This window comes from Passer domesticus, chromosome 15 (genome assembly GCF_036417665.1).
Source record: "Passer domesticus isolate bPasDom1 chromosome 15, bPasDom1.hap1, whole genome shotgun sequence".
Classification (NCBI taxonomy): domain Eukaryota; kingdom Metazoa; phylum Chordata; class Aves; order Passeriformes; family Passeridae; genus Passer; species Passer domesticus.
This window is the reverse complement of record NC_087488.1, coordinates 14,821,930-14,841,542: the sequence shown is the minus strand read 5'-3', so window position 1 is coordinate 14,841,542 and position 19,613 is coordinate 14,821,930. Positions and strand designations below refer to the sequence as shown.

Below are 19,613 nucleotides of genomic sequence, written 5' to 3'. Positions count from 1 at the left end.
GTGGGCAGACCGCAGGCCGTGCTCAGCACATCCCAAGGATGCCAAAAAGCCCAGCCTGGACTCAGCCCTGAGGCCAGAGTCAGCGCTGAGGCTCCAGTGACTCCTTCCTGCAGCAGCCCTGAGCCAAGCTGCCATCAGCGCTCCCTGCCTCAGTTTCCCCTCTCTAAAACACCACGTTGTGCACGGCTCCATGCAAATCGTTGCTGGCTGGAGGGTGAAAAAGGTTCCAAAGGGCAAGGCAGTGTCTGGATGTTGTATTCCAGCTGAAATGCCTGCCCCAGGCCTCAGCTCCACCACTGAACACTCGGTGGCACCTCGGAGTGAGTGGGAAGCAGGAGCCCCCGAGCCAGGAGCAGAGCTCAGTGTCATACCCCACTGCCTCACTTTTAGGCCCTCTGCTAAAAATGGAAAATTAGTTAGGACCTTGTAATTAACGCTTCCACCTGCAGGAAGGGGCCGTGTCTGCAGCGGGTGCTGCCTGTCCAGCTGGATCCACCCGGGGACACCTGGAATGATGAGACCAACCTGCTCAGCCTGCAAACAGGGGCTGCACCCAATTCAGGGCTAAATTCACCTTGTGGGGTGAAGGAACCCCCGGGATGGGGAGATGGGGACCCAGGTGAGGACCAGGTGTGGTGATGTGCAGGTGTGGGGCTCTGCCACCCCAATCCACCCCCAGCAGCAGAGCCAGCACACAGCACACGGTGGCTGGGATGCAGCATTTACCCCACATGCAATAAATCATTAATGCACACACCCCGTGAAAGAGTCTGTAAATCTCCTGGCACAATAAAAACACCTGGAGCGAGCGGCTGAGGCGGCCAAAACCACAGCACGCTCCTGCCACGCCACACACCCACTGCAGCACCCATCTGGGCCATCTCCTTCACACCCCAAGAGGTCCTGGCTGCTGGCTCGGTGCTCACCTCTGTCCCATTTGCTGTCCCCAGCTCTGGGATTTCACGTAAAACGCCCAGGTTTGGCTGCAGCTCCCTCAGTCTCTGCTGCAGCAGTCTCTGAGCAGGCCACGGCGTGGGGATGTCACCCCAGCCCTGGGGAATCCCTGCAGGGTCAGCCCTGAAGTCACCAGGTCCACCTGGAACCCCTCCTGAGCCGGTGTTCTTTGGGAGCCAAACCCCTGCACCTTCCCCAGGTGACACTTGGGGACACGGTGCAGTGCTGGAGCTGGCAGTGCTGGCTTGGACTCAGTGATCCTTTCCAACCTCAGCGATTCCATGATCCCAACAACCTGCTGTCACCTTCCTGTGTCCCCCAGCCCTGCTGCCACCTCCTGCAGGGGCCAGGCCAGCGCAGGGCACAAGCCCACACAGGATTTGTCACTGTGGGGCGAGCAGGGCCCCTGTGCCTGCAGAGAGGAGCACTTTGGTGGCCGAGCAGCCGGCCAGACAGGCGGCTTGGCCCCGGGAGCCTGACTCAGGCAGGGCCCTCATTTACCCGGCTGTGAATCCAGATGAGCCACACCAACGCCAGGGACAGACACACAGCCCGTGGCACTTCCCTTCTTTGCATTGGCGCAAGAATCTGACCCCAATTCCTGAAATTCGTCTCCAGCTGAGCTTCCAAGAGAAAAGCTCAGGAGAGCTTCCACATTTCTGGCTTGTGAGCACCAACTGGTGAGTCCAGGGTGGGGTTTTTTGTCCTTCTCACAGTTATTAATAAAATCTGTCACAGCCAGATCTGGTGACGTTGCTGTGACCACGCTGCAGACTCTGTAGAAGGAGGGACAGGACAGGACAGGACAGGACATGACAGGACAGAACAGAATAAATAAATGGTTTTGTGGAAGAGCCCTACAACAATCATCTGGTCCCACTGCCTGACCAATTGAGGGCTGACCAAAAAAATTAAGGGCATTGTCCAAATGCCTCTTAAACACTGACAGGTTTGAGGCCTTGACCACCTCTCTAAGCAGCACGTTCCAGGATTGGAACACCCTCTCCACAAAGAAATGCTTCCCAAAATCCAGTCTAAACCTGCCTCACTGCAGCTTTGAAGTGTTCTGCCAGCTCCCACTCGTGCTACCCACCCGGGCTCTGAGCTCCTGCTCCAGCACAACAGGGGTTAACCACAGGACAGAGCTCTTTTCCTGGAAAATATTGACTTACCAGCCGGCACATCGGGAGAGGGGAGAACCTCAGAGGAAAAATTAAAGAAAAGGAAAAAAGAAAAAGAAAAAAAAAGAAAAGAAAAAAAAACAAAAAAGAAAGAAAAAGAAAAAGAAAAAAAAAAAGAAAAAAAAAAAAAGAAAAAAAAAAAGAAAGACAAAACAGCTCTGGAGCCCCCGGGACCCTCCCGCACCCGCAGCTCCGGGGGCTCCGCAGGCGCGAGGCCGCTTCAGCCGAAAGAGTTAATCGGGCTGGGCAGGGAATGTGTGAAGGCAGCATGTGACTGCAGGTGGGGCAGGGCGGAGGGATGAATCACTCTTTTCCTTTTCCTCTTTTCTCTTCTTGCTGTTACCTGTCCGGGCCCGGCAGTGCGCGCTGGCACAGCCCGAGCCGTGCGCGGCCGGGGCGATGCGCAGCGGGCACCGCGCCCGCTCCTCCGGGCACCAGGCGCTGCCCCCCGGCCCGGACACCCTGCGCCTCGCTGCCCTGCCTTAAGCCGCTTTTCCTCTTTGTTTCTTCCCCAGTTTTTCATTCCGCCCGGCGTTAGCGCTGCCTCGGCAGAGCGGAGGATGAGGAGGGAGCGGACGCGGGGCTGAAGGACGTTCGCGGTGCTGTGGGTACACCTGGGGCTGTCTGCCCCGGCACGCAGCCCCTGCTGCGGGCAGCTCCGCGCTTTCCTCGCCGAAAGCAAAGCCTCCCCCCCGGCAGGAAGAGCTCCGGCGTGGCAGGAGCCGCTGGGAAAGGGAGCGGTGCCTGGAGCCGGGCACGGTGAAGCAAACTGTGTACTTAAAGACTGGAGAATAATTAATTCCTATTTATTGCCGACATCCGGCGCTCGCTGGGGGCACAGAGCTCCCTCGGGAGAGGGGACCGGCGTGCGGGGCCACCATGGCTTTCTCCCAGGTGCAGTGCCTGGACGACAGCCACGTCAACTGGAGGTCCAGCGAGTCCAAGCCCGAGTTCTTCTACAGCGAGGAGCAGCGCCTGGCCCTGGAGGCGCTGGCCTCCCGTGGCCCCGACGCCTTCTATGAGGTCCTGAAGAGGGAGAACATCAGGGACTTTCTGTCCGAGCTGGAGCTGAAGAAGATCCTGGACACGCTGGAGACGTACGACCCCGGCTCCGAGTACATCCCGCGGCACGGCAGCGGCGGCGGCGACAGCGACGGCGACAGGAACAGCCAAGGGGACGAGCAGGACGTGGCCCCTTCCCTGGAGTACTGGCCGCAGAGGTCGGACCGCTCCATCCCGCAGCTGGACCTGGGCTGGCCCGAGACCATCGCCTACCGCGGGGTCACCAGGGCCACCGTGTACATGCAGCCGCCCATCGAGGGCCAGGCGCACATCAAGGAGGTGGTGAGGAAGATGATCTGCCAGGCTCAGAAGGTGAGGTGGCCGCGGGGACGGGGCAGGGTTGGCCCCAGGGCGCCGCGCTCCGCGTCCTGCCCAGCCGGGCGATCCCTGTCCTGCGGGAAGCTCTGCCCGAGCGCAGGCAGCGGGGCCGAGCCGGGGGGTTTGCCTTGGTACCGATATTTGGGGTTTTGCTGAGGATGTGCCAGCCGGGTTCAGCGCTCCTGGGAGCAGCACAGCCCTTCCCAGTGTCCACACAGCAGCTCTGCTCATCCCAGGGTCCCTGCGGGGCTTTGGGGAAAGCTGCTGGGGAGAAAAACGGGCTGAGCTGTTCTCATGGTCCCAGCCACTCCACAATCGTGTGACAGCACATGACAGCATGCAGGAACATGGGATTGTGCTCTGGTTTCGGGCCCTGGGTCCAGCAGCTGTCCAGTACCAACCCTGGGGTCATGGCCCGGCCTCAGCCCTTGTGTCCCCCACCCATCCAGTCCCTGACCCTGGGGTAAAGCAGCCAAAGCTCCTGGTCCAGCTCTGACCCACACGAGGGCCAAGCTTGGCCCGAGATGGCTTTGGGGCTCCAAGCTGGCTCATCCTGGCGCTCAGAGGACGAGGATGAGCTGGAGAGGGCAGGGACAAGGCTGGGCAGATGCTGAAGGGGTTTGGGTTCAGACTTGTCCTCCCTGTGGCGTCAAGCAGGGAGTGGGCATGCATGAGCCATCACCCCAGGAAGGAGGGAGACACTGGCCTGTGCTGAAGGCCAGCAGGGGTGGGAAGGTGCTGCTGGTGCCTCCCAGTGACCCAGTCCCACGAGGGGCTGGTACCTGCTGGTTTCTTGGTGCTTTGAAGCTCTTTGAGTTCTGTGCATCCAGTACCGTGAGAGCTCCAAGGAAGGAGCTTCCCAAACAGAGGAATTCCAGCAGGGAAACAAGGAGAGCCTGCTGGGGTAGCTGTGGAGCAGAGGGACAGCCTGGGATGTGTCAGGTCCACCTGCTGCTCCAGAGATACTGCTGGGGTTTGCAGATCCTGCTGGGAGAGAGGGACACTGTGACATGCAGCCAGCAGAGCCTCCTCAGACCAGCTCAGGCAGGAAAACGAATCTCTGAAAACATCCAAGGCAGCAGGGTCTCGGGAATGGCTGTTGGGGTGTCAGGGCAGGAGCCATCCCTGGCCACTGTCACCTCACAGGAGTCGAGGTGCCTTGTCCTCACCTGTGACATTTTCCCCGCCAAAGCACTTCGCAGTGAGCACAGAGGGAAGGGAGAGCTGACATCCCGTGGGATGGAGGGCGGGAGAACAATCCCACAACAAACAATGGCTCATCCTCGGGTCTTTCCTGCCGCCTGTGACTCGGGCTCGCAGCTCCTGCCTTTGCCTCCTCACCCTCCCACCTGCCCCACGCCAGCAGCTCCTCCTGAGTCACCCCACACCCTGCTCCTGCTCCCCAGCTGACTCAGGCCCATCCCCACCTCCCCTGGAGCCTCTCCAGGACACGGGGACGTGGCCAGGTTGGTGCTGCTGTGCTCATCACCCGTCCTGGATGGCCCCTGAGCAGGGCTGGGCTCTGCCTCCCGCTCCAGACGGGCCCTGACTGTGGGGTGAGACATGGTGACACCACTGGTGACATGCAGGAGCCTGCCTGGAGCTTGTGGTGCCTCAGGAAATGCAGAGATGGGTGGGTGCTTGTGCTGCAGGGCCTGGGGGTGCAGGAGTTCCAGGAGAGCGGGGTTCTTCCGTGGTCCCCCATCCCGTGTTGGAGCACAGGAATCCTTGCAGCTCAGCCTGCTGTCACACAGCAGAGCCCAGGTGACAACTTGTGGGTGCTCCTAAGGGTGGGGGACGCTGGGCTAAGACCACCCTGCAGATTTCAGCAGCTCAGAGGTGAAAGGGTTTGGCTGAGGAAGCTGAGTGGACAAAGGGACCGTCCTGGTGCCACCATCAGATGTCACACACGCTGTCCAGGTGCTCTGTCCTCCCTGGGGAGATCCTGCTGAACTGTCCCATCCCACAGTGCTCTCCACCACGTGCAGAGGAGCAGAGGCTTGGGAGAGGCTGACAGTCCCTGCCAGAGGATGACCCTTGCTCCAGACGCTGTCCCTGCCCCGGTGCCAGCCCCAAACCCCGCCGTGTCGCTCGCTGTCCCCAGGAGAGCAAAGTCCTCTGGCGCTGTCCCAGCAGAGTTCAGAGCCCAGCAGAGCAGTGCTGCTGCCGGGAGGTCACAGAGCTCTCAGGGTGAGGAATCCCAGGCATGTGAGGCCGCTCTGAGGGTCAGAGGAGCCCCGGTGCTCACAGGAACACAGGAATGAGCCAAACGCTGCCTCAAACCCAGGCGTGCCAGACAGAGATGCAAATGATCCCCTCCTCTTGCTGGGAATGAATGGGACAAAGGAGAGGCAGGATCCTGTGGCCAGGTCCCTGAAAATCCCATTTTTGTGGCCAACAAGCAGAGCTGGTGAGGAATTCACGCCGAGACCTTCACCAGGCCGAGCCTGTGGATCCTCCTTGCTGGATCCCTCAGGCTGCAAAGCTCACAGCTTGGACTTCAGGAACAATTTCTTCATGGAAAGGGTGGTCAGGCACGGGAAGGGGCTGCCCAGAGAGGTTTGGAGTCCCCATCCTGGAGGTGCCCAAGGAGTTTGTGGATGTGGCACTCAGTGCTCAGGCCTGGTGACAAGTGGTGATGGATCCAGGACTTGACAATCCTGAATGTCTTTTCCAGCATTGATGACTCTGTGTGGAAGGGAGGAAGATCTCCCTCCTCCTCTCCTCTTGGCTCTCTCTGACCAGAAACCAGAGCATGAAAACATTGACCTTGGCCCAGAGCCAGTGGAGAGAGCAGCGACTCTGACCTCCTGTCTTCACTTGAGGTTCCAGGTTGGGATTGTGGTGATGTAATTACCCTGAGCAACTTCCAGCGAAGGTTGGGAGGCCCTATTAATTACTGTTTACAAAACCTTCTGCTGTTCCTGGATGAAAGGGTCGACAGGGGAGAGCAATTATTAATGTTACTTGTCCCACCTCTCCTCCATCCCAACACTCTTCCTCTAATTGTGCCTTGGTGCCTGCCTAATTTATTAAATGCCCACGTGGTGCACCCCAAAAGTCATTATCTGATGATTCATAGTGAGACAATAAAGAGCTGCAACTTCCTCTATAAAACATGATCCTGCAGTTTAGGTGCTCATCAAAGCTGCTCCAAAAAATCCCAACAGCATTTGCCCCGTGCCCAGGGGGTTCAGAGCTCCCTGCTCCTCGGGGATTTGGGACCAGCACTGCACTTCTGCTGTACCCCACGGATTCTGGCAGCTCCTGGCAGGAAAAGCTTCACCTGCATGGCACTGGGAGCCTCCAGCTGCAGATTTGGGGCTGATTTCCCCTGCACCCTCCAGGAGAATGGCAAAGGGATGGCAAAGCTCCCTGGGATGGCACAGCAGCACAAGGGCTCCAGGAAAGGGAACGTCCAGCACCAAGCACTGCCCTGGCAGAGGTGACAGGGACAAGGGACAGGCTGGCTCCTCCCAGGCAGGTGGCACAGCTTGCTGCAGACAGTGCCATTCCCGAGCTGGGAAGCAAAGAGCAGGCAGGGTTTCACTGCTCCACAGCAGGCTGGCCTCCACTCTTTGCAGGTTACCCCTGTGCCAGGCTTGGCAGCCCAGGGCCCAAGCCCAGGCAGCCCAGAGCAGATTGCAGCCAGGCAAGGACAGTCCCCCACGGGAGCTCTGCCAGTGCCATCCTTGCTCTGTCACCCACCCTGTGCCAGGGCAGTGTTGGCACATTGGCATGACATCTGGTGACAAACCAAGCCTGTCCTGCAGGCAGGGCACAGCAGGGAGGGAAGCAGGAGCTGAGCAGTGACAGGATGCCCCAGCTGGGCAGGAGGAGCTGGGCTCAAACGTGGGCAGGTGCCCGAGCCACTGCCTGCAGTGTGTGAGCAGGGCTGGGGATGCCAGGGCATGCCAGGGCTGCCCACAGCCCTGCACAGCTCCTCACCCCTTCGAGCAGCGAGCCAAGGCCTCAGCACTGCTGGGACCACAGGGGGAAAATGTTCTTCTCCCTCAAAATGAGAGTCAGCGCTGTTCTCAACCCCATTTCACAAGTGCTCAACTTTTCCTGGGGAAAACACAGCACACAGGAGAAGTGGCACGGGCATGGGGCATCCGGGTCAAAGCAAATCATTTCCCACCAAACCCTCATCCCCAAACCAAACCCACACTGTCCCACCAGGTGCCCCTTACCCAGGACTCGTGGAAGACAGTTCAGCTCCTCCCCAGTTTCTTGCTGAACACGGAAAATCCAAGCTCACAGCTCCCAGAGTAGCTTTGAACCCGTCCCACTTTGCATCCATGCAAATCCAGCAGCTGGTTCCTGCCTCAGTTTCCCCAGCAGGACACCGAGGATGAGCAGAACACACGAGTGGGTGCACAAGGGAGTGAGGATTTGGCTTTTCACAGCAAAGCCTGGGGTGAGGATAAGTGGGAATTCAGTTAAAATCGAGTGGCAAAGCCATAAAGTGCCCTGGCACCCCCCAAAACACCCCTGTGAGGGCAGGGCTGGGGACACCAGGGCTGGGGCTCCCCACACAGCCTTGCTCTCCCCCCATCGCCTGCAGAAAAGGAAGAGCCAGCAGTGCCATAACAATCCTCTGCTTAATTAAAGCTCTGCACGTCCTGTGGCACAGAACTAATTAAAAGGCAGCTCGGTGCTTTGAGAGCTCTGGACTGGACGTGTCTGAGTGTGCAGGGAGCCAGCACCATCCCAGCCCCTTCCTGAGGGGGGCAGAGGCACCCTGGGGTCTCCCTGGTGTCCCCCCCTGGCTCAGCCACGTGCCATGGCCAGCAGGGCCCCTCTGGAGGGACAAATGGCCAGGAGCAGCCCCTGCCCCAGCCCAGGAGCAGCCACAGGGATGGGAGGAGTGCCAGCCACGGGACAGTGACAAACCAGCACCCTGATGCCAAACCTGGGAGGAGGGGAGGCAGAAATCCCTGTGGAGCTGCCCTGGGATTGCCTCCAGCCCCTCTGCCACAGGTGATGCCACCACCAGGAGATAACAGCCATGGGCACAGGCAGACAGCCCAGTGACATCCCCAGCGTGGCCCAGACCCATTGTCCTGTCAGCCCCAGCTGTGGCTGGGACAGCAGCAAACACCCTGGCAGCTCCAGCTTGTGGGTGCCAGTGACACTGGCATGTGACAAACACAGCTGGCACTGCCCAGGGTGCTGCCACTGCTGCCCTGGCCCTGCTGCTCCTCAGCCTGGGAGGAAGGAGGGATGCAGGGCAGTGAGACCAGGACAGATGGACACTGCACTCACTCAGTGGCTGGGCTTGATGATCCTGAGGCCTTTGTCAGCCTCAGCAATCCTGTGGTCATTGTGCATCAAAGGTCTCCCCTGCAACGCTGAGAGCAAAGGGACACCAAAGTTCTCACAAACTGGACTCTGAATTGTGTGAAGCCTGTTAAAGGCAGGGAAGTTAGATTCACCCTCAGTAACTGGTTTTTATCAGTAGATTATGCTCTGGATCACCACTGAAATGGTCAGGGTTGGAGAAAAACATCCAAAGACCATCAAGTACAAAAATTAACTCAGCACTGCCAGGGCCACCACTAAACCATGTCCCCAGGTGCCACTTCTCCCTGTCTTGGAGATCAAACTTTCCACAGTGACAGCAGAGGACTGGGAGGACTTTCCATTCTCAGACGGGGGGCAATCCCGGGCTCCCCCAGCCCAAATTCCAGCCTCCTACAGGCAGCACCTTGCTTTGCCTCTCACAAAACAAGCTCTGACTGTACCTTGGGCTGTCCCTGGCCACTCTACCAGACTCACGTCTCCTGTCCCCTCTGCAGGTCATTGCAGTGGTCATGGACATGTTCACTGACGTGGACATCTTCAAGGACCTCCTGGACGCCGGCTTCAAGAGGAAAGTGGGAGTCTACATCATTCTGGATGAGACCAACGTGAAGCACTTCCTGCAGATGTGCGAGCGAGCCCACATGCACGCTGGACACTTGAAGGTAGGGATGACCCGAGGGTCTGGAGCTGGGGAACCTCCTCCAAATCAGAGATAATCAGAATTAATCAGAGTTCTCATCCTGCTCCCTCCTGGCCTGGGGAGTCACAACCCCCAGATGTGAAGAGTTCAGTCCATTTTTCCTGTAGCCAAAGCTGGAGGTGATGGAGCAGCACGGAGGGGTGGGGGAGAGGTTGGGATGTGGATTTACACCCACGAAAATCAGGAGCAGCATGGAGGGGTTGGGGAGAGGATGGGATGTGGATTTACACCCAGAAAATTCAGGAGCAGCACGGAGGGGTTGGGGAGAGGATGGGATGTGGATTTACACCCAGAAAATTCAGGAGCAGCACAGAGGGGTGGGGGAGAGGATGGGATGTGGATTTACACTCAGCAAATTCAGGAGCAGAATGGAGGGTGGGGAAGAGGATGGGATGTGGATTTACACCCAGCAAAGCTGGAGCAGAAAGCCCAGGGGGCTGCTGGTACCCAGCCAGGGCTGGGGCAGAGGTGCAGCCCTACCAGGGTGGGCACAGCAAAGCCCAGGGCAAACCTGCGAGCTCAGCTCCTCCCGAGGCACAGGGAGCAGCAGGTGCTGTGCCAGGGCCGGGTCTGTGCTGTCACCAGCTCCCTGCCTGCTGCTGCCCCGGGGGCAGGACCGGCAGCAGCCACCGCAAGTCAGAGGCTGGAATTAAAAACTCGATTTTCCCCTTTTCCGGAGCCTCCGCCCCAGCACGGGGCCGGGAGCGGAGCAGGGAGGCTCCCTCACTGCCCGAGGGCCTGGCAGCTGCAAGGATGCCCTCGCTGTGCTGGGCAGTGCCCGCTGCAGGGACTGAACTGCCGTGGGTGCACACGGAATCACTCCTGTCAGGAATCCATGGCAAACCAGGGAAGGCAGAGCACAAGGGGGGATGCCTGTCAGGGCAGGGTCGGTTGGATGGGGCTTGGAGGAATCTGGTCTAGTTTAAAGTGTCCCTGCCCCTGGCAGGGGGTTGGAATGAGATTTAAGGTCCCTTCCAACCCAGGCAATTCTGGGATTCCCCTTCCACATCCCTGTGTGAGCAGGGGGTGCAGAGGAAATCACCAGTCACAGAGCTCATGCCAAGGCAGGAGGGGCAGAGGAGAGCACAGGGGTCATTTCAGCCTCAGCGGCAGCAGCCTGAGCAGGGATCCTCACTCCAACCACAGCACAGCCCCAGGCTCTGCCCTGGGCACAACACCACCAGCACGGGCTGCAAACACCCCAGAGCAGCCCCCCAGCCCCACTGGGGGCTTGCAGACCCCCACCCCAGGCCACCACAGCTGGGCCTTGCCTGTTGCCTGGCAGAAGAGCCAAGCTGCTGCTCCTGACGTCAGCCAAACGCCCGCCAGGAGAGCCCGTGCCCGGGCAAGCTCCCCAAACTTGCTTAGGGTGAGGGCCAACCCCTGGCTGAGCAGGAACACGCAGGAGCCACGACACCCTCACACCTGGCTGGCACGAGGAGGGGGAGCTGGGGCTCAGGGACCCCCAAAGCCTCACAGCTTTCACCAGCTACCCGCCAGCCTGGCTTAATTGCTGCTCCCAACAATTAAAGCAAACACAGCTTTTACCTGCACCCAAACTCCCTGGAGAGCCTGGGATCCCGCAGGCTGCTGCTGCTTCAAGACCAGAAAAGCCAGCGCTGACGCACTCCGGTGTTTTCCTGCATGAGCAGCCCGGTGGCAGGACTGGAAAAGCAGGAGAACATCTGCAGAGCTCTGCAAATGTCTAGAAGTTGGGATTTGCCACATATTGCAGCCAGTTCTCTGGCACGGGATGCAGGAGGAGGTGAGGAAAGTAGGGCAGAGTCTGGGAGCTGCTTCTGGAGGCAGGAGATGTTAACGAAACGTCCCCTCGTTATCTCGGTGGCAATTAGCAACCGGCTGGGGCAAGGCTTGAGCAAGGGCTGTGATTCACCCTGCCCGGCTCCTCGGCCTTCCCGCTGCCGCAGATTGCAGATCTCACTCAGCAGCAGTGATAGGAGGAGGAAAAGGCATCAGCGCCGGGAGAGTTGTTGCCAGAAAAACACCCAGAGCTGCTCCTTGGGTTTGGCAAAGGGGCAGCTCCGGGTGGTGACGGGCAGAGGGTGAAGCCTTGGGTGTCACTGCTCCCTCAGCAGCCCCAGAACACGGGGCAGGGGTGGGCATTGCCATCCCAGCCCCTCAGTGCAGCAAATTAGGATGCTCAGCACCGGTTTTGTCCCAGCCACAGCAGGCTAAAAGCATTGTCTTAGCATTTTTGCTAAGAAAAACGTGAAATTCATAAAAAATTCCCCCCCAAACCTTCTCTGTTCAGTGAGTGGAGCTTCCCTGGAAAGACAGACAGGAAGGCTGTTGCTTGCACATCATCTGCACGGAATTTTCCTGCCAGGGGCTAGGGGTGCACCTGGGCTTAGGACTGTGCCTGGTCATGGTGTCCAGGGACACAGGAGAGCCCAGGGAAGCAGATGAGAAAGGCTGGAGGAGGGGAGGACAAATATTTTTGATGCTTTTCTTTAAAAAACAAAACAAAACACACAATAAAACAGGCATGGAGGGCATGACCCAGTGATGACACAGAGCCTTTTGCAACAGCCTTACCAACATCCCAGCAGGAGCAGGAGGAATGCAGGCGCTTTCTCAAGAAAATATTTTCTCCCCACCCAAAAGGAGCCCGTGGGAGATGCTATCTGCTCTGCTCTGGAATGTGCCAATGCCCTCCATGGAGATACCAGAGACAGGAGCCAGGCTGGGGATAAAAAAAAGAACAAAAACATTTTCACAGAGCCAGGGCTGCCCCTGCATCACCGGGGAGGACACCCAGCTCCACTCCAGGGACCTGCTCCCACATCACCAGGTTTCATTTCCCGAGGGTGAAAAGATGTTTCCCCACTGCCTGATTTCCCACCAGCCCCTAAAAGCAGGATTAGATACCCAAATTTAGGAGCACAGCAAAAGGGGGAGCATGGGGAAGGACAAACCCACCGCCAGCAGGTCCACGTGGGCTGTCCTGGGGTCCCCACCTCCCCCTAAACCCCCTGCAGATCTGCTGGGAGCAGGAGTGCACCCTCCTCTCCCACGGTGGCATTTGCATGGATTGCAGGAGCTGGGGAGCTCTTGGCAGCGCCACACACAGCTCTCACCCACAGACACCGAGCTCAGGAGATGGCAAACACAGCCTGGCACATGGGCAACGCAGGAAACTCTCCAGGCCGAGCCCGTGGTGGCCTTGGGCAAATTAATTCATCTCCCCATCGCTGTGGCATCCTCTGAGCTGGCCGTGAAGAACAGTGCCACTGCTCAGAGGGGCCGGGGAGCACCCAGAGGGGCCGGGGAGCACCCAGAGGGGCGTTCCTGGAGGGGTGGCTGCTGGTGTCACTCCAGCTCTTCACTCCTGCTTTTGCCCCGCAGAACCTGCGCGTCCGCAGCACCGGCGGCACCGAGTTCTTCACCCGCTCGGCCACCAAGTTCAAGGGGGCTCTGGCCCAGAAGTTCATGTTCGTGGACGGGGACCGAGCCATGTGTGGCTCCTACAGGTACAGCAGTGGCATCTCCTCCTGCCCAGCCCACCGAGGTGCAGGTCAAAGGATCAACATCGACCCTCGTGGTCCCAGGAGCCTGTGCCAGGCTTGCTCTGCTCATCCTAAACTGGGAGGAGATTTCCTAAACAATCCTAAACCCAAGGAGATGTGGGGTGGGCCCTAAGGGGTTCCCACTACTCCCCATACCGCCAGGTCTAGGACAGCCACCCTTCTTGGAGGTGGAGGGACACGCCAAGTGCTTCTGTGCTGATGAGCACAGGAAGGACCAGAGCTTCAAACCGCAGCCAGTCCCAGCTCCCACGCCAAGCTCAGCTTTCCAGTCAATTTCCTACACCAAGTATTTTTCAGTTTGTTCAAAGAAAAACTTATTTAGGTAGAAACCGACCAGCTCTGGTCAGGTTTCAGGTCTAAAAGACAAGATTTATAAACATGGAGCTGGAACATTTCCTCTTTTCTGGCCATAACAAATAACACATCCACTTAGGAGTCACTTCTCTTAACCCAAACCGAGACAGGAAAAGTAGCCAAGGCAAAAACTGACCCACTGCAAATTCCTTTTATTTTTACTTCAAGTCCCACTGTGCTCAAGACTTCAACCCTTCACTCTAATTTGGGATGGGAGCTATTTTGTCAATGCCACTGTTACGTTTACAGTGAGATCCTGTCCCTGCTGGCACCATCAGTCCCCGGGGAAGGCCAGGCCAGGGGAGAGGTGACATTTCCCAGCTGAGATCTCTGATGTTTCTGTTCCAGCTTCACCTGGTCCGCGGCGAGGACGGACCGGAACGTCATCACGGTGCTCTCGGGCCAGGTGGTGGAGGCGTTTGACAAGCAGTTCCAGGAGCTCTACCTCATGTCCAAGGGGGTGAGCCTCAAGTCCATCTCCGTGGGCGAAGAGCCCGAGCCCGAGCCCGTAACGCTGCCCTCCGTGGTGCCGGTGACCCCCGCCAACGCCGTGGTGAAGAAGCTGATAAACCCCAAATACGCCCTGGTGAAGGCCAAGAGCGCCGACCAGATCAGCAAGACCTCATCTGAGAACCAGGACAAAAACCAGAAGAGTGACAACAAAGGCAAAACGCCTCCCGAGGGCCAGGGGGGCGAGCGGCACGGGGACGGGGCCGACCTCGCCCCGCTCATCCACCCCGGCCTCCTGAACCTGGAGAAAGCCAACATGTTTGACTACCTGCCCACCTGGGTGGAGCCTGACCCCGAGCCCGGCAGCGAGGTTTTGGGCTACATCAACATCATCGACCCCAAGGTGAAGAACGTGAAGCTGTCGCAGATGAACCGCATCAAGGTCTGCGACGTGTCCCAGGCCAGCGCCCAGCACCGCCAGATGCTCAGGAACAGGGAGATGGAGGCCAGGAAGAACTCGGAGCAGGAGCTGCCTCTGCTGTCCCCCAGCCACAGACAGGTCCCACAGCCCCCCACGGAAGCTCCTGCAGCCCCCACCCCCATCGAGGGTGTCAGCTGGACAACGAGGCAAGTGGGGACATTTGCCTCTCCACCTCTGGGCCACCACGCGAAGCCACAGGAGGAGGCACTGGAGGATGTCAAACCTCCCGTTCCAAAGCCAAGGACCGTCCCTGTGGGTGTCCTCATGACCAAAGTCACCCCCACGTGTGACAGCAGCGCTGCCCCGCAGGGTGACACCCAGCCAGTGCTGCCTGAGCACACGGGCGTGAAGCAGGAGGAGAAACCCAGCCGAGCTGCCAGGGAGAGCGGCCGTGCCCAGCCAGCAGCAGCTCCACAGGAGGGCAAAGGGCCTCCCTGCAGCCACAACGGGCTGGGAGAGGAGGAGGAGGAGGAGGAGGAGTACATCACCCTCAGCGACCAGGAGAGCTACTCCAGCAGCTCTGCTGACCACAGCTACCGCCGCTCCAACGCCTCCTCCATCTCCGACGAGTACTTCGAGGTGAGGGACCATCGCTACGGGCCCCTCCGCAGAACCAACTCGGACGTCACCCACAACGGGGAGATCCTTCCCATGCAGAGGAAGCTCAGCGACCCTCACATCAGCCGGGGCACCTTCATCAGCCCCCTGGGCAGCCTGCCCTCCCTGAGGCACGTGCGCTTGGAGGACGTGACGAAGAGGAGGAGCAACGCCGTGGAGATCAGGCCCATGCTGCCCCGCGCCATCCTGGATGGAAACGGCTCCTACCCCAGCACTGCTGCCCAGGTAGGACTTCTTGCTTTTGTTTCTCCACCCTACAAAGGTCTGCAAACCTGGAGGTGACCCAGTGAGCTCAGCCGAGGTGTGATGTCATCCTGAGTTCTTTTGGTGTCATCCCGACCTCTGGTGTTGTCCTAGATGCTGAGATCAGCCTCCCATAAAGGAGAACAGCACCCTGCACGTGGCCATGGTCACCCGAGAGGTGACCAAAGACAGCTCCTGGTGGGATGGCTGTTAAAGGGGAGGGTTTGGTAATTAAAGATGATCCCACAGCTCCAGGCACAGCTGTACAGATGTGCTGGGGCTCCCTGAGCTCCATCCACAGCCCCTCACGCCCAGCTGGGGACAGACTGTGCACACTGAAGGCGTGTCCCTCTCAGGCTGGTTTTGCAGCGCCTTGCCAGGGTGATTAGCATCAAAGGGAAAGCGCTGGACACATAATTAGGCAGAGCAAGACAGCGGAGAAACAGGGACAGCAACCTCCGTGGGCGAGTGCCACAGTCAGCAGCTTTGGGGCTGATCCACGAGTGACGCTGGCCCTGTCACTGCTCAGTTCCGTGGGGGGCAGGCCAGGACCCCACGGGGCCACAGCAGCATCCCCACCTGGGCCACAGCATCGTCCCACCCGGGGTGACAACACTGCCATCCCCACATTCCCACCCCAGCTCTGCAACCTCCTGCACCTCTGCCAAGCATTCCGGCTTCTCAGGGCTCCCCGCCCGCTGTTTTTGGGGCATTCAAACCCCCAGGGCTAAACCAGCAGCTGAAATCACTGAAACTGCCTGAGGTCACCCCAGCTGAGCATCTAATCTGTGTTTACAGGGAATTAAATGTACCATCCCAGAGTCCACTCGCTTCTCCCTTCCCAGCCAGCGACAGGGAGCTCAGAGCTTTCATCCTGGCACATCAAATACCCCTGAGCCCTGCAGGGCAAGGAGCACCGAGCTCTTTGATGCTCTGTGACCCAGGTCCCAGGTGCCACCTTGCTGGGGACGGCTGGGTACGCTGCTGTTCCTGCAGCAACTTGTTCTGGCCCTTTGATGAGACGCAGATAATTAGCACAGCATCAGGGTTAGGAAAGCCAGCACTCAGTGGAGAGGTGCAGGGAAGAGTTTCTCCCATGTGTAAAAAGAATAAATTGAAGTAACCCTTGATTAACTCTTGAAAACTCAAATTTGACAGAAATCACTACCAATTCTCCCAAATATATTTTTTTTTCCTGGTTCCACGTTTCTTAGGTGCTGGCCCATTGCCCAAAACACAGGTGGGGGTTTACTCAGGGCAAACATCATGTTTTCCATGTCATGGAAACCAAATTCTCTCTGGAAATCACCTTCCCTGAACACACAACCCCATTCACAGCTGGATGCCCAGCAGGCTCGAAGAGGAGGAGGAGGGGGACACCTGGGTCCTGTCCTGCCCCTGTCCCACCTGCAGAGCCCCCAGGCCTGTGCAGAGCTCTCCAGCCAAGCCCCCTCCCTCTCACCCCTCAGTGACAGGGAAATCCCCCCCCAGCAGTCCCACATGGGGGCTTTCCCTGGGCGCAGGACCCTGCTGACCACCCCTGGCAGGTGGTGAGGAGCAGGGGCAGCCCCTTCAGGTCTGGCCAGGATGGAGCCTTGCTGTGGCTCAGGTTTTTAGCAGAGAGTGACCTGTGGAGAGGCAGGCAGGAGGGCTGAGCAGCACCAGCACCACTCCACATCAGCCAAACTGCATCCCCAATGCTGCAGCCACTGGGCACGGGGCCCAAAGGCAGTGGAGACATGCACCCAGCCCACAGTGGGGTTTCTCTCCAGACCAGTAACGGGTTGGGGTTACACCACAGCACCAGAAAAGCCCAGTGCAAGCACAGCAGCACATCCTCCAGCCTGCAGCCACCATTCCCCACACCTTCCCACCCCTCCTGCCCCTTCTAGCCAATCTCCCCCCCAAAGAGTGCCCACAAGGACATGGAAACCGAGTCCAGCCTCCTCCTCCTCCTCCCACAGCCCCGCTCAAACCATCACACCTCAAAGCTCTGCCAAGCCGTGTCCATGCACAGCACAGCCACCCCTCCTAAACAGCAGCATCTGCAGGAATTGCTGATTTCACAGGGCTCAGAGTCTCTCCAAAGGCTCCCAGGGGAGTGCTCAGCACCCAGCAGGATTCAGGCTCTCCTGGGCCAGCACTGCCTCATTCTGCTGGTGGGCAGGAGGCACAGGCTGCTGGTCCTGGGGTGGGAACTTGGTTTAAGCTGTGGTTTAACTTCTTCCCAAGAGCCAGAGCATGTCAGGAGCCACCACCCAGCTCAGGCACATGATGAGCGCAGAGGGAGAAAAGCTAAATCACCCTTAATCCTTCTCACCTGAAGCCATCGCAGACCTTAACGCTGATTTTAAGCACCTAATTAAATCAATCTCGGACTACCTGAGCTAAACTGCTTTAACACAACCCTCCTGGTCAAAGCAGGAGGTGTCAGCTGCAGGGCCAGGGAGGCCTTTGGGACTCTGGGACTGCCTGACACGGGCAGAGGCAGGGCAGGTTGGCACAGCCAGCTCTCACCAGACCCCACCTCCCCTGGTGGCTCTGCAATCTGCAATTGCACCTCCAGACCGTGGCACGGGCACACCCAAAGGGGAGATAAACATCTGGTGGCCACAGCCACGTGTGACAGCCTTACCCAGCCAGAATCAGGGTGACCCAAACGTGTGTCCCAACCCAGCTAAGGAGAGCCACCCCCGCAGGGCTGCTGCAGCTCCTGCTGTCTCCCCTGCCAGCCCTCCAAGCTTCCATCTGATCCTGGCACTCACCTGGTGCCAGGCTGGCTCTGGATGGCTGGATGCTCTTTGGGGCTGATGTGAGGGCTGAAATGGTTAATGTGGGTGTTGAGCTGCCTTGTCCTGGATTTCCAGGACAGCCTCCAGGGCTGCTGGGGACGTGTCAGCGCTTGCTACCAGGGTCAGGAATCAGACCAGCAGCCAGGGTTAATATCTGAGGCAGTTCCACCAGGGAATTTGGGCGAGGGATGGGGGGATTTGTCCACGAGGACACCTGGCAGAGGCGAAGGGGTGGCCCTGCAGCAGCCAGAGCTCACCGTGTCTCTGCTCTTTCCCCAACAGGGCGCTCACATCTTCCGCTACCGGCCCAGGAGCGCGGCGGGCAGGGAGCCAGGCCAGGAGCTCTCCTGCTCCCCGACGCACGAGAAACCCCTCAGGGCCACCAAGTACAGAGGGGAGGCAGCAGAACCCAAAAAGACCGTGGCGGGCAGCCAGCCCTACTGGCAGAGCAAAACCTTCAGCCCCAGCAAGGCCGCGGCGCCGGGGCAGCCCCCGAACGCGGCGGGCAAACGCTTCAGCTCCCTGCCCGAGGGCCAGAAGGCAGCTGAGGAGATGAGGACACCCCTGGGCATCCCGCTCTCCAAGCTCTCCCAGTCCAAGCACCTCAAGAACAGGGTTGCAGGAGCCCAAGGTGCTCCTGTGGACTGCAAAAAGCCACCCGTGGAGGCCACGGGCCAGCAGGAGCAGTAGGGGCTGGTGGTGGTGGCCCTGCAGAGCTGGGGGAGCCCAGGCTCCTTCCCTGGGGCTGGGGGTTCTTGTTTACATTTGCCAGCAGCACGTGGCCACGATGGACAGCCCAAAATCACCCCTGTCCAGGGCAGAGCTCCAGAGATCAGGCCTCAGAAGGGGTGCATGGCATCCGCCCTGGCAGGTGGCAGAGTGTTGGGAATAATCTTGGATGGCACAGCCTTTAAATTGGTCTCTTCCAGGCTGGGGGGATCTCTGACCTCGGTAAAAGCTGGGAAGCATCGTTGGGGCTGCTGGTACCCAGCAGTCTGTGGGATCAGCTGGTAAAAGCCAGCCAGCTCCTCATCCCAGAATGCTGCCTGGAAAAGGAGGGATCATCCATGATCGTGTTTTCCTCTGGTTATTTAAGAGACTCTTCTGTTACCATTTTGCACAGCAGGTCCCACTGCAGCCTGCCCTCCCTTTGGAGGGTGACCCATGTCCTGGGACAAAGACTCCTCAAGGGACTCACCTCTTTTAAACTTGTACTGTAAAAAAGCAACCTGTTCATTAAAGCTCCCCTGTCCCACGGCAGGAGAACATCGCCTAAAACTATTAAAATGCAAGATTAGGTGGCCTTGGACTCAATAAACTGCAGCTCAAGGTGCCTTGGCACAAATGTGCAGCCAAATATTTTCTACCCCCCTGAGCATTTCCCCAGCACCCCCATGTGCTCCCATCCCCAAACCTCCAGCAACCAGTAGAAGAAAAATAAGAAAAGAAGCCCCTTTTCACTGCATTTTTCCTGGGAAATGGCACCCAAGGTCTGAGCCTGAGGCCTGACAAGGAAAATGTGCCATGAACAAGCGAGCCCTGAGCCCTTGGCACTGCCCTGAGCTCCTGCCAGCGCTGCCAGCCAGCCCTGGGCTCTGCTGGCTC

General features: G+C 58.8%; 1 protein-coding gene across 1 annotated transcript; it reads left to right on the top strand.

Annotated features, from left to right (window-relative positions):
• The first annotated feature begins 2,301 nt into the window (after positions 1-2,301).
• FAM83G (family with sequence similarity 83 member G) lies at positions 2,302-19,540 on the top strand. Its single transcript, XM_064390326.1, has 5 exons — positions 2,302-3,509; positions 9,317-9,484; positions 12,889-13,013; positions 13,773-15,198; positions 18,291-19,540. Exons 1-5 carry the CDS (start codon positions 3,015-3,017, stop codon positions 18,696-18,698), a joined length of 2,622 nt encoding a protein of 873 aa, XP_064246396.1. The 5' UTR covers positions 2,302-3,014; the 3' UTR covers positions 18,699-19,540.
• Positions 19,541-19,613: the final 73 nt, after the last annotated feature.